Source organism: Pecten maximus, chromosome 14 (genome assembly GCF_902652985.1).
Source record: "Pecten maximus chromosome 14, xPecMax1.1, whole genome shotgun sequence".
NCBI lineage: Eukaryota > Metazoa > Mollusca > Bivalvia > Pectinida > Pectinidae > Pecten > Pecten maximus.
The window spans coordinates 37,444,776-37,460,127 of NC_047028.1; the positions used below are offsets into that span (position 1 = coordinate 37,444,776).

At 37.5% G+C, this 15,352-nt stretch overlaps 1 protein-coding gene across 1 annotated transcript in view; it reads left to right on the forward strand.

Annotated features, from left to right (window-relative positions):
* LOC117341934 (ras-related C3 botulinum toxin substrate 1-like) overlaps positions 1-7,506 on the forward strand; it is a 32,487-nt gene extending 24,981 nt beyond the window's left edge. The window contains exon 6 of the mRNA XM_033903809.1: positions 343-7,506. Coding sequence (XP_033759700.1) covers positions 343-420 — 78 coding nt within the window. The 3' untranslated portion in view covers positions 421-7,506. The remainder of the gene's footprint in view (positions 1-342) is intronic.
* Positions 7,507-15,352: the final 7,846 nt, after the last annotated feature.

Here is a 15,352-nt window from a genome sequence, read left to right on the forward strand (position 1 = left end):
TCGGTATTCAGAGGTGTTCGGTTTTTAGAAGGTTCGGTTTTCGGAAGTTGCACTGTATAAATATTCTTTATCACTCTCAAAATCAGTTGATTGCTTTAAAATTGAGTAAAAATGTCGATATTCATTTCGCGCACAAATCTCCCTTATTTTAGGCAAAGCTCCCTTAAAATAATCATCAATCTCCCTTATTGGTCTCCTGAAAGTATGGCATGTATGGAGATGTTAGTTGATAATGATTGACAGGTATTCGATGAAGTATGAAATAAGTGAGGTTTGTTGTTATGATTGACAGGTATTCGCTGAAGTGTGAAATAAGTAATGTTTATTTATCATGATTGACAGGTATTTGATGAAGCGTGCCGAGCTGTCCTACAACCTCAACCAATTAGAACGAAAAATCACAAGTGTGTTCTTCTCTGATAGGTGGACTTATAAACTCTAGCCATGTGACTTATTGTGGCCATTTTAAAACTCATCATTACCAGCTGGACCTTACTCTGTTTATCATACATACTCTCAGTGTAACATGGATCTATTCTATTCGTGAGTGGCCATTCAGTTTGTATTTGTGGTGACAACAGCGTTTTCTGTGGATCGCTTCATGGACGGTACGGACAGGGGGGATAATCCTGAGACACAGTGGATCCAATGTTTTTTCTGAGGGTCGCTTAATTGAACAAGTTACAAAGGCCAGAGTGCCTGGGATGTCTTCAGAAAGAAAATTTTTGATTTGAAGTTTTGTGAAAAAAAGTTCCTGCCTTCCTAATGTCTTTAAAATAGATAATGTTATCAGTTCCATTCGGAAATGTTTTATACAGAAAGAAAAAAAGATGATTGAAAATGATAATTTCAATTTGGTTACATGTTTTTTTCCAGCAGTTTAAAGTTCAAAGACAAAAAATTTTAAACAAAGAAAATGATTTTTTTTCCACTATGGAGCGGTATAATGCAGAAACAAATTTATTAGAATTCTTTATAAGCTGATGAGGATCGAAAGGCAGAAGCAGATTTGTCGATTAAGTGGAACTTTGAAACTCCCTCTGGTGAATGATGCTGAAACAAGAAGTGTATTGACTGTGCAAGCAAGTGCAGAGTATATTGACTGGATTGGAACGTAGTGTCTTAAAAATGATGAAAAGATGTGTTCATTATATGAACGATGAAGAAGAAACCAAGTTAATGCCATATATATCTAGAATGAGTGGATATTTATATACATTTCATGTCTACAGATCTACGGAATCTGTTTGGTATAAACACCTGTGTGAATGACTAACTATCAAAGCAATTTTACCTGTCAACTGTGATGTAACTTATCAACTTTGTTTCGTGGATTTAGTCAACATTTATAATCAGAAAAATTCTTAATATCATCGTCATGCTGTTTCTGTTGTACTAGCTAACCAACAGATTTGATTTCTGCAAATTTTTGCCCAAATGAGAAAGTTGGTATTTGCATTAAGATAAAGAAAAGATAAGGCTGGGATGAAGGCAACCCTTGCATCTTAGTAGCCCTAGTCATCCATTTGACACCTTATCATTTGCCCAGAATTTTTTACAACATATTTCATCGAGATGTTTTATGTTTTAAGCAATCTTGTTGTAGCTGACATGAAGAGTTGGTGTATCAAGGACTGTGTCACAGTTTGTTAAATACAGTGTCCAGGGAATCGAGATCAGGGGATTGTAGAATCGAGTCAAAGGGAGTAAATATATATACATTGTATACCTAATCTGAAAGGTTACTCCTAATACAAGTAGTGAAAATCTATTCAAATTCAAACATTTTAAATTTTATGGTCAATAATTTAAAGGAAACTATGAAAATTCTAGAATCTACATGGAAATTTTAAAGGAGTTTTATAAAAAAAAATTCTGTTGGTAATTATAAGAATATCAAATCTTTATTAATTGTCTACTGAATTTGATAATGTGAAATCTTACAGATGTTTAAGATGAAACAGACTTTTGCCCCAGTCATGATTTTGATAACAATGTTCCATGCTGTGTGATTGTAGGATATGCTTTCTACAGGAAAAGTTTGTATGCACAGTAATGTTTAGCTTGCATAACATTTACAATCAATTCATCCTAAATATCTGATTATCAATATAATTGTATTAAACGAATCTCAATAATATAATGTTATACATATATATACAGTATTTCCTGTAAAGGGGACAATTTGCTCTGGCTATATTTGTGCAGTGAAAAACAGCAAGTTGGCTGTCATACTAAATATCAATGTCTGAAAAGATGAGTCATCAACAATATGTGGTTTACATATTATTAGTCTTTTTTTTTATTGGAATTAAAACTTTTGATATATTTTCCTCTTTCCTTTTGTATATTAACTTATGATAACAACAGTTGAGGAGTATAACAGATATACCGACTGTATTTTTTGTATGTCTTTGTGAGAATGTGAGTTCACTTATTCATGCTTTTCGCTTGTGAACTTTCTCGTGTGAAAGTACTTCCCTGGAGAAATCCGGAGAAAAGAGTTCTGTGAGGAGAACATTGTACAGCAGGGCTGGTGTTCTGAGATTCACCAACTGTTGTTTTAGGGTCGGCGAACAAGCGTTCATCCCGACGGGTCTATCGCGTCCATAAGTACATTTTTCTTGTTGATAGTATTACAAAGTAAAACTTTTTTGTTTGTCCATTTTTAACTCCATGATTTGAATTTTTCTCTTCACGATTTTTTGCGTATTTAAGAGCTGTTCCTTACGAGAAGATAGAACAAAGGTATCTGTTTTTAATATTATTGTTTTCTCTATTATTAATAATTTGATTAATGATAATTAAAGATCAGTTTAGTCACTTACACGGGATGTATGTATCGTCGATATATTTCTGAATTTTTTTACAACAATTTGTTTTTTTTCTAGAAGGAGAAATATTATTCCAAGACATCAATTCTTTGTGTAGATAAAGTCAATTTGAAAATCGGAGAGAAAACAATTTATGTTTTAGGTGTGTAGGAAATAACTCTTAAATATGAAAATATTAAGTTGTGAGGCTGGGGTGTGTCCATGTCCGTGTGGCCCCGCCCTGAGGGGGTTTGTTCATGTCTGTGTGGCCCCGCCCTGCTGAGGATGTGTCCATGTCTGTGTGGCCCCGCTCTGCTGAGGATGTGTCCATGTCTGTGTGGCCCCACCTTGCAGGGGTGTCTCCATATCTGTGCGGCCTAGCCCTGGGTGTTGTGTCAATGTCTGTATGGCCCCTCCCTAATGGAATATGTCCATGTCTGTATGGCCCCGCCTTGCAGGGGTGTGTCCATGTCTGTGTGGCCCCACCCTGCTGAGGATGTGTCCATGTCTGTGTGGCCCCACCTTGCAAGGGTGTGTCCATATCTGTGTGGCCCCACCTTGCAGGGGTGTGTCCATATCTGTGTGGGCTAGCCCTGGGTGTTGTGTCCATGTCTGTGTGGCCCTTCCCTAATGGGATATGTCCATGTGTGTATGGCCCCTCCCCCCTTGCAGGGGTTTATCCATATCTGTGTGACCCCCACCCGGTTGTGGTGTGTCCATGTCTGTGGCCCCACCCTATGGTCCCGCCACAGCCCCCTGGTTGTGACCTATATACATTTTTCCAGTGGAGTGTTATGAGATTGAATATCGGGTCTGACTTCTATCAATAGAGAATGACAAGGTTTTGGTTGGTGTCAGACTGACTTCAGTAATTGACTATTTTTTGGGTGGTGTTAATCTGACGTCGGAAGAGAAGGACTATTTTTTGGATGGTGTTAATCTGACGTCAGAAGAGAAGGACTATTTTTTGGGTGGTGTTAATCTGACGTCAGAAGAGAACGACTATTTTTTGGGTGGTGTTAATCTGACGTCAGTAGAGAACGACTATTTTTTGGGTGGTGTTAATCTGACGTCAGTAGAGAACGACTATTTTTTGGGTAGTGTTAATCTGACGTCAGTAGAGAAGGACTATTTTTTGGGTAGTGTTAATCTGACGTCAGAAGAGAACGACTATTTTTTGGTGGTGTTAGACTGACTTTAGTCGGGAAGGCAGTATCAGGATAATGTTGGATTGTATGATATATATGATTTAATCCTTTAGTAATACTAGTAATCCATGTATATCCTAGCCATGCACGTAATTCCATATCGCTAGATTTAGTAGAAACATCACAGGGTTGCTCTCAACATTATGTGTCCTGTTAATATCATTGATAGGGTCATGTCATCACATTGTGTGTAGTGACCTTCAGTGACACTGTTTGTCATCACTTTGTGTGTAGTGAACTTCAGTGACACTGTTTGTCATCACATTGTGTGTAGTGACCTTCAGTGACACTGATTGTCATCACATTGTCTGTAGTGACCTTCAGTGACACTAATTGTCATCACATTGTGTGTAGTGACCTTCAGTAACACTGTTTGTCATCACATTGTGTGTAGTGACCTTCAGTGACACTGATTGTCATCACATTGTCTGTAGTGACCTTCAGTGACACTAATTGTCATCACATTGTGTGTAGTGACCTTCAGTGACACTGTTTGTCATCACATCGTGTGTAGTGACCTTCAGTGACACTGTTTGTCATCACATCGTGTGTAGTGACCTTCAGTAACACTGTTTGTCATCACATCGTGTGTAGTGACCTTCAGTGACACTGTTTGTCATCACATCGTGTGTAGTGACCTTCAGTGACACTGGTTGTTGTTACAATCACTAATGTTCATGATGTCCCTAGCTTACTTATGTACATAGCTTTTATTTTTCATCATGATCATCAACAACTGTTCATATTGATTTCATTTCTTGAGAAATATTCAGGATTTTTTTAATATATTCAATTCAGGAAAATATTTAGGTATCAAATTGTGAATTGATATAATTTTGTCAAAGGATTTTACTATGCCAGCCGAACCCTCTGTTTGATCTAGTTGAACTTTTGTTACACAATGCAACTTGTTGAAAATCACAATATTTTATGGGATCATGACCATGCTTGTGCCTTCGCCGTGTAAATACATGTAGAAACATCTAGATGTATGCACTTCGCTCGTGAAATGTTTGGTTACAGCATTTTTCTGTCAGAAAAAGAAGGGATAGCCAAATTTTTAAACAGAATTGTAGTCTCTGTTTTACATTCAAATTTCAACTTTTCTCTCAGAACTTGATCAGTTAAAGAAGTTACGCTTGTAGTCCCAACTCAGTTCTGTATTGTGATATGGTTGGTTCAGGTGTAGCCCACATTAATATTAATTTAAACCTTAATTATCAAGACAAGTGTATAGATGAACTTGCTGAAAATGTTGACATTTATGATGGCTTTATTGACATAGCTAATTTTTGTATTGAAATTGAAAAATGAAATCATTTAAATTGAAACTGTATTTAAGAGTACATGTACACCTAGTGCTATTTTGTATACTCCAGCTTAAAATCTGCATCTTATTTTCATCAACTATCTTAGTATTTTTATGATTCATGTAGAATTTTTTTTTAAAGTATAGAAAATCGCCAAAAACATGTCAAAGTCTATTCAATTTGTTTTGCTCCTTCATAAATCATAGTGCTAGGTTTTGTTACAGGGTCATATTTATGTTCTACCATTTGGAGGAAATTACCAAGAGTAAAAGTTAATATGAATTTTATTTTGTGGTAAGAATCATAGAAATATAGATATGGAAAGATTGATAATTATAAGGTTGTCGTAAATGTGTTGGATATTACACTTCCACCAAAAATATGTATTCTGCCCCCGATCTTCAAAAATATGTGTTTTGCCCCTGTGATCCAGAATGTTCTGCCCCCGTGATCAGAAAATCATATTTTCTGCACCTGGGATCCACGAAACCATGATCCTTATGTCAACATGGGTATAAAACCATTGAGTTGCCTCCCTTATATTGATGTTGGTTTGAATCATACTGAGTTGTCTCCCTTATATTGAAGTTGGTTCAGATGTCATTGTTTTGTATGGTAATTGTTTATAAATAAAATTTCAGGTTCACAATTTCCCTCCCAAATTTTACCTAAGATATTTAGTACATTATTTTAAATACAGCATTCAAATATATTGTGTTCCATTTTCCATTGTCACTAGAGTTTTGTTGACTTTTTGGGGATGTTTTCAAAAAATAGTGTTTTTATATTTAATTCAGCATTAAGATTGTACATTTTTGTATATATCTTTCTCTTTAAACAGAAAAATCCTGATAAAAAAGTAACAAATGATAAGCAACAACTTGGGAAGTCTTCATATAAGGATTGTGTCTGATCTATTATTCTGGAGATTATAGGGATTACATGTACAAATGTTTAATGTGGCATGGTATTAATAAGTGTGAGCATCAAGCATGAAATGTAGTTTTATGATCAAACTCTTATCAGTGTTATTTTTTCAAACTTTTAATTTTTAATTGTTTGGAAATTCAGAGAGGCTTCATGTCAAATACTGAGTCAATAAATTTCTATGTGACAATGTTTGACATGAAATTTTAGATTTGAGCATAAATTCCTCATTGGTATGTCTCTCTGGCTGAACTGGCTGAAAGAGTATTTCTGGTGTAATTTAAGGGAGGAAAAGATCTGATATATGTATAAAAACATATTTTTTGTCAAAGATATTGTAAAATTTTCTTATGTATAATTGAATTTTAATCTAGAGATTTGATTCTTTTTCTTTTTGAAATACGATTCATAATAAAATAACGAAAATAGGGAAAAAATACTTTTTTTAGAGTTACAAAAACCTATCATCATTTCACACGCAGGAGTATGTAATTCATGAATTAAAGGTTTCAAAGTACCGATGATTATATAATTTTCCAGGCCAATTTTTATATTGCAACTTTCTATGATTGGGTACCTAATGGCTTACTGTTTTTAGGAACGTGTGTACTTTTTTGGCTACCAATGTTAAAATAAACTATCTCAATATTCTATAAATTTTGTATAACATAATGACAAGGTGTTACTCATTATGGTAACAGTCGGAGTATCTGGGGAGCAAAGTTTGATGATAAAATGTTCTGAGATAGTAACATAGTGTTAATCTCATTATGGTAACAATCTGAGGATCAGGGGGCAAAGTTTGATGATAAAATGTTCCGAAGTAGTGATAAGGTGTAACTCTCTATTACGATATAATATTTACCTGCGTTGTGGACGTACCTGTATCAACAATCATGATGTAATGAAGTGGTTTTGTTGTAAATGACGTGTTGGCTTTTTGTTCCAAGTTTTAATGAACAGCTGTAAGTGTTTACGAAGGAAGAGATTGTACTCCTCATTCCCTTCAGAGCTACACGGTTAGGTTGTACAAGATAATTTAATTGTTCAGATATACAATTTGTAGACACTTGCTAACTTCATATGTACCATACCTTCAGTTTCTACTTGTTTATTTGGAAGTCTAGTCGAAGTTTGAATTTTGCATTTGGTCAGCTATATTTTATATGTTACATATATATGACATGCCATTTATATCATATCATTTCACACATGTGCAATAGAATAAAATCCACACTTCCAATGGGAGAATGATTTTGTTTTTTGTTTTTCAACAATTTAGCCAGTTTTACACATAGGGTCTAGATGCAGCATTTGACTTTTGTTTCTAATCACTGATAGTGATACATGTAACACCTTATTTTGTCTGGCTGTTCACTGGAGCCATTCTGTACAGGAAATCTTGTCTGCGTAACTCCTCCCAAACTTGATGTATGTTATAACTGCCAGTCAATTCACAGGGGTTTGACAAGTTCCTATGACCCAGAATAATAAGGGATCTAGGGGTCAGTGTCACCTGATACAAAGTCTGAAGCGACCTATTGCAATCGCCTTTTGTTAGCTTACCTGCACAAAGAGCAGGTGAGTTTATGCCATGGTGCGGTGTCGGTAGGCCTACCATCCAGCCAGCCGGTCAGTATCAACTTTTCCCTTTAAACAACGTTTCTCAATATCCATGTGGCACAAAGACCTAATATTAATCCTGTAACATGCTGGGAGGGCTTAGATCATGTGAAGGGCATCTTAAACAAAATTTCTTCTTAATAACCAAAAGGCTCAGTGACTTGATATTGGGCCTGTAGCATGCTTGGATGAAGGGATAGCAAGTTTGTTGAAATGAATGACCTTGACTTGCATTCAAGGTTACAGATGCCAAATTGGCTAAAATCTTAATAACCAAACGGCTCAATGACTTGAGATTGGGACTGTAGCATGCTAGGGTAAAGGGCTGCCAACTTTGTTCAAATGAAACACGGGTCAAACAGGCCATCTTGAAACTACTTCTCAATAACCAAGAGGCCAAGGGGCTTGATATTAGGTCTGTAGCATGCTTGGGTAAAGGGCTACTAAATTCATTCAAGGTCACAGAGGTCAAATAGGCCAAAATCTTTAAATAACCAAGAGGCCAAGGGACTTTATATTGGGACTGTACCATACTCGGATGAAGGGCTACCAAGTTTGTTCAAACGAAAGTCCTTGAACTACATCCAAGGTCACAGGGGTGAAATAGGCTTAAATTTTTAAGCAACTTCTCATTAACCAAAAGGCCCAGGGAGTTTATATTGGGTCTGTAGCATTTTTGGGTGAAGGGTTACCAAGTTTGTTCAAATGAAAGACCTTGACCTACATTCAAGGTCACAGTGATCAAGTTAGGATGAACAAATTAAACGACTTCTCAATAACCAAGAGGCCCATGGACTTCGTGTTTGGCCTGTATTATACTTTAATAAAGAATACCAAGTTTGTTCAAATCAAAGACCTTGCTCTACAATCAAGGTCACAGAGTTCAAATAGGCTGATATCTTCAAATGACTTCTTCTCAATAACCAAGAGCCCCAGGGACTTTGTATTGGGCTTGAAGCAAGTTGGAGTGAAGGACTATCAAATGCAAGTTTATTCAAAGGAAAGCCCTTGACCTAACTTCAAGGTCACAGGGGTCAAATAGGTTTAAATCTTTAAACAATGATTTTTCCATAGCCAAAAGGCTCTGATATTAGGCCAATAACATGCTGCAATGAAAGACTAAAAAATATTGGCTTGAATAAACCTAGCCTACTCTGAAAATAAAGTGGTAATCAGCATAGCTTCTGCAGAAATGACTTCAAAGTTGCTGTAGAATCAGGTGACCGATACCGGCATATTGGACCTCTTGTTTTGCGTTGTCTGCAATAACAAACAAGGCCCAGTGTCATGATACTGGGCCAGTAGCATGCTGGGATGAAGGGCAACCAAGTTTAATCCAACGAATGACTGATCTACTTTCAAAGTCTCAGGGGGTCAAATGTCTCTAAATCCTTAGTATATTCTTCTTCTCAATAACCAAGAGGCCCAGGGCCAGTAGAATGCTGAGATGAAGTCAACCAAGTTTGTTCATAAAGATGACTTTCACCTTCTTTTAAGGTCAAAGAGGTCAAAGGGTTAAAATCTTAAACAACTTCTCTATTACCAAGATGTCTATGGTCATGGTATCGAGCCAGCAAAGTACTTGGATGAATTGCTACCAAGTTTGTCCAGATGAGTGACCTTGACCTACTTTCAAGGTTATATGGGTAAAAGTGTTAAAATCTTTAAACGACTTTGAATAGCCAAGAGGCCAAGAGCTATGATATTGGATCAGTAGAATTCAAGGATAAAGGGCTTCCAACTTTGTTCAAATGTAATTATGGAGGTTTGTGAAACATTACTAGCCGAACTTTATTATTCGTAGAATATCAAAGTATACCCTGTAACCACTCATCCGGAGAATATCAACGTATACCCTGTAATCACTCATCCGGAGAATATCAACGTATACCCTGTAATCACTCATCCGGAGAATATCAATGTATACCCTGTAATCACTCATCGGAGAATATCAATGTATACATTGTAACCACTCATCCGGAGAATATCAATGTATACATTGTAACCACTCATCCGGAGAATATCAATGTATACCCTGTAATCACTCATCCGGATAATATCAACGTACACCCTGCAACCACCCATCCGGAGAATATAAACTTTTACCATGTAATCACTCATCCGGAGACTATCAACATATACCCTGTAATCACTCATCCGGAGAATATCAACGTATACCCTGTAACCACTCATCCGGAGAATATCAACGTATACCCTGTAATCACTCATCCGGAGAATATCAATGTATACCCTGTAATCACTCATCCGGAGAATATCAACGTACACCCTGCAACCACCCATCCGGAGAATATAAACTTTTACCATGAAATCACTCATCCGGAGACTATCAACATATACCATGTAATCACTCATCTGGAGACTATCAACATATACCCTGTAATCACTCATCCGGAGAATATCAATGTATACCCTGTAATCACTCATCCGGAGAATATCAATGTATACCCTGTAATCACTCATCCGGAGAATATCAATGTATACCCTGTAATCACCCATCCGGAGAATATAAACGTTTACCCTGTAATCACCCATCCGGAGAATATCAATGTACACCCTGTAATCACCCATCCGATGAAGATAAACTTTTACCATGTAACAACTCATCCTGAGACATAAAACATAAAAACATAACATAAAAAAAAATATCATAACTAAGTTTTCAATGAACGATTTCCCCCGTTTGTACCAGCTTAGCAATTTGATACAGTTGATGAAGACACACCAAATGGAATTCTTGTGTTTTTTAGTAGCTCTGTTGGATTTGGAAAGGTTTTGAGATTGATCCTGGCTGTTTTTGTCATCTGGCCACCCTTCCTCATATGACCATGGCTGTTAGTGTGACTCGTTCACACCTGTCCACATATGACTTTTGCTGGCTCCTGGCTATCGTCCTCACATAAATCTGACTTTTGGTATCTTCTGGCAACCCATCCTCACATAAACCTGATGTTTGGTGTCTTCTGGCAACCCATCCTCACATGAACCTGATGTTTGGTGTCTTCTGGCAACCCATCCTCACATGAACCTGATGTTTGGTGTCTTCTGGCAACCCATCCTCACATGAACCTGATGTTTGGTGTCTTCTCGCAACCTGACCACGACTGATGGTGTCTCCTGGCCATCCGTCCACAAATGACCAAACCCGACGCATCCGTCCTTTTTTCAACCCTGGCTGTTGGTGTCGATCTACTTTAATCATGTTTGTTAGACACACCCGTCATCATATGATCTTGGCTGTTGTGAGGATGTTAAACACCTCAACAAGTTTCCCTGTGTCACTCTAAGACCATCTTCGAAATGCTGCAGCAACAATTTTATCACTTTCGTGCCTGTGATAAGACCCCTAGATTCTGGATTTCTCCATCCTGTTTGGGCTCCTTGGCCTTTTAAACATCTGAGACATCAATCTTTCTAAGTATTAGGAGTTGACATCACCAGAATTACTGTCGACATCTACACACTGCCTTTCTGGAGGCAAGTAGTAGTGTTTGAACTACCTCGATGAATTTTATATTTCAATCCCCCTTTTTCAAAAACCTTATCGTCCTAATATCTTACCAGGTACCCTACGAGGTACCCGTAATTACATTTATTGGAATACGTGTTTAAGGAAAGGACAAGAGGCATTATGACATGTTAGAACATTTCAAGACAAACTGGATGTTAGATATAGTTAATAAATGAAAGTTAATACATTTTTACCGGTGAAATATAAAAAATTATATATTCTATTAAATATCTGATTTGACCAATTAAAACACTGCTTATAAACGACAATGGGAAAATTAAAAGCTGAGCCGATATATTTTTGCTATAAAAATGTTATAAACATAATATATAACAGTATCTGCAGTAATACAATGTTGGAATTATTGGAAATAATAGAAATGATAATTTTCTGCTCTTTGATCCACACAATAGAAATTTAACCAATGAAGATTTTAGCAAATGGTGTTATACCGCGCAATACTATTCAAATAATATTCTTCATAATAATATTTATATCTGTTAACTGTCTGGAACAATCGTGGTAATTAATCAGATACTGGTGCATTGTCTTTAAGTGCAATACATGCATACAATAGCATACACACAAATCCATATTTTTAACCATTGTGTGAAATGAATGATCGGTACCCGTCAGTCAGTGTGCATAGAGACCTAAAGGCACGATAATCACATTGCACACTGACTCTGGAGTAATTACAGTTAAATGTATTTTACTCTATAACCTGGGACTTTAAGGAACCCTGTAACTTATCTTTCCACTGGTACCATTGGGGTGACGGACAACATCTATGGACACAGGTAAGTCTTGACGTTTGAATGTTATAACGTATTTTAGAACTGGTACCTGTCGAGTTTCTTCCCGCTAGTCATATGCCCTAAATCGTGGGCACTGGATGGCAGGGCGTTCGCCGTTAAATCATCAAATGAACAAAATGTACAAGATATGCTTTTGTGTTGTAGTAATAAATCCGGTGATTGATACAGGCTTCATAGGACTTTTGGAATGTTTCAGGGTAGGTTTCCCCCGCAGGTCAATGGCGTCAAGCTTGGCTCTGTGATATCCCATCGTAAACGTCAAGCTGACTGTGAGCTTATAGCCTCGGACACAACCAAGCTGCTCAATTTCTGCTGTTGTATATTTCACTTAATTCGTCTTCTTCCTTTCGTGGAACTTCTTCTGTTCTTTTTTACATAACATGGTTCTATAGCAGTGCGGTTTGGTTTGGTTTAAATTGTTTAACGTCCTATTAAGAGCCAGGGTCATTTAAGGAACCACACATCCGGAGAATATCAACGTATACAAAACGTGAAAAACCACCGGCCTACGGTCAGTACCTGGTAACTGCCTTACTTAGGTTTTGAACTCGCAACCCAGAGGTGGAGGTCTAGTGTTAAAGTGTCGGGACACCTTAACCACTCGGCCACCGCGGCCCCTAGCAGTGCGGCACGAGGTAGTTGAGGTGATCGATGATAACTGACAATATTTATTTATGCATGGCCTGCTTATTCTTATAAAACTGTCTTTCCCAATAAAAAAAAGATTCAGCTGTTTTGCAGAAATTATTGTCCTTTGTTTATTGCTATTGTTTGAATCTTATCCATAAATCTTCTTCTTCGGTTTTCTGTCGATTACTTTGAAACTTGGTAGGCTATATAACCAAGATATCAAGTTTTGATTACCCTCCTGAAACTTGTAGAAAATTGAACATTGACTGTAGTGAACGGTGGGATTAATAGTATGCCAGCTAGCCACTCTAGCGGTGATATTTTAATGTGGTTTGTGAGTTAGTATATAACGCAATATGGCATTACGCCACGCGGACTCAGGTTTCTAATCGGTTGTGTTTGTGCCCTTGAAATCCCGAGGTTACCAAATCAACTTATGGTATTACAACTCCTTTAAATTTGATAGTTGTTTTTTCGAATTCTTATTCGCCGATATTTAGATTGGCGTTATTGTCTATTTTCTGGATCTCGCGGTGACTTATCTGGAAGCTACATTTTATCTTATATGTGGCCACAGAATCTCCCAAACAACCAAATATCTATTTTTGATTGTTACCATTGAAATTTGAAGGCAATTTGAATTTTAGATTGTTGTCGACCACGACTGTTCTCTTCCTTAATTTCAAACTGATGTAGATACTGGTGATATACTGCAAGTAACATAAGTACGGTCATGTAATGTCAGGCTAGCTATACTGTCATATCTAATGGTTTAATAGTTCTCATGTTGATTATCAATTCATTGGCAACATAAACTGCTAAACGCATCATGATCAACATGCATGTTTTATCTTTCCTCCTTCAGAATGAGAACAAGACAGCGTATACTGCGACGTAACGATGTAATACTAGGGAAAGAAAATGGATGAATTACTGACAAAACAACCAACTGTCAGTGATCACAAGAACACTTCAGATGTAAATGAAAAATACCTCAGTGCCCTTATCATATATACAGAGGTTGATCGTATGGTTTACACAGATGTCTTGAAGCCAGCTCTAGGAAAACAAGGTATCAGATGTCGTACTCTAGAGGATGACGGCTGGCCGCCAAACCTAAAATTTGATAATTTCAAATCCCTGTCGGCCAAAAGTGATAAAGTTTTGTTTATATTGTCAAACTCTTTTAAACAGGATCAGCAGGTGTCATATTTAGCAGGGATTGCCATACCAAACTTTAAGGAAAAGACACTTAGTGTTGTCGTGGGTGACGAGATCCGGTTTGAAAACGACTTAGTTTCCCTTGCGTCATCGCCTTGTGTAATGTTAGGGACAGAAGACTGGGAGACAGAGTTGGCATCAGAGTTGAATTACATCCCTCCGCCTTTCTGTCGTAATATAGGCACAATATATGAGACTCGTGGACTGACTCTTCGTGATATGCGAGCTGATATATATGGTCTGGCTGTGGAAATTAACAACAAGTGCCTTCGTATTGACGTAAAGGAGTTTGAAAAATATTTGTCATCCCACAAAAACTGTGAAACTACCAAGATTTTTGGAGGTTATTCGCCACTTTATACTGACAAAACGTGTGTTAGTCTCTATTATAGACAGAACCTAAATGATATGGATAATTACGATGAATTTGTCGACATTTTATCCCGCCTTTGTGGAGATGTTTTCAACATTTCAGCCGCACGAGAAGAGAAAATAATGACAACTTTAGGGACGACGCTAGAGGGCCCGATCAGAGATATGGAATGTATCAGACGTATATGGCTGAGAGTTTTCTACAAAGACATGAAACAGAAAGAATCTAGTGTTGAAATGAAACATCCATCCTTTCAAAACAGAGACAATCGTGTCCAGTCGTTCCCGAAATTGTGGTCAGAAAGTGGTTTGCCGAAAGCTGAAGACATGGCAGAGGCCGGGTTGTTCTTTGCGGCTCCTCCACATGTAGCGACCTGCTTCATGTGCGGATACACAATGTTCAACTGGCGGGACGATGATGTCCCATGGGAGGCTCATGCTGCCATCAACAAGGAATGCCCTTACATAAACGAAGTCAAAACGGTGGAAGAAATAGAGCGTGCCTTAGAATCCTACACTGAAGGCGAATTCGTTGTAAATGAAAGGTACAAGTCAGTTGAAGCTAGGAAAGGGACATTCGCAACATTCAATTTAGACAACCTGACAAAATATAGAAAGGAGTCTGAAAACCCATTTGCCGACAGAGAAGAGCTGATTGAAAAAGTATCGGAAGCAGGATTTTACTTTGCCGGAAGTGACGACTTATTCAGCTGTTACGCTTGTGGTTTGATGCTATCGTGTATATCGAAAAAAATCATGGCGTCACATGCCAAATTCTCACCAGAGTGTCCACATGTATTGTTGACCAAGGGAAGAGGTTACGTCGAGGATGTTTCTGCCAATAATGATGATCCCTCCATAGTGACATTCTCTCTGAGGAAGTTTGATGACAGCATGATAA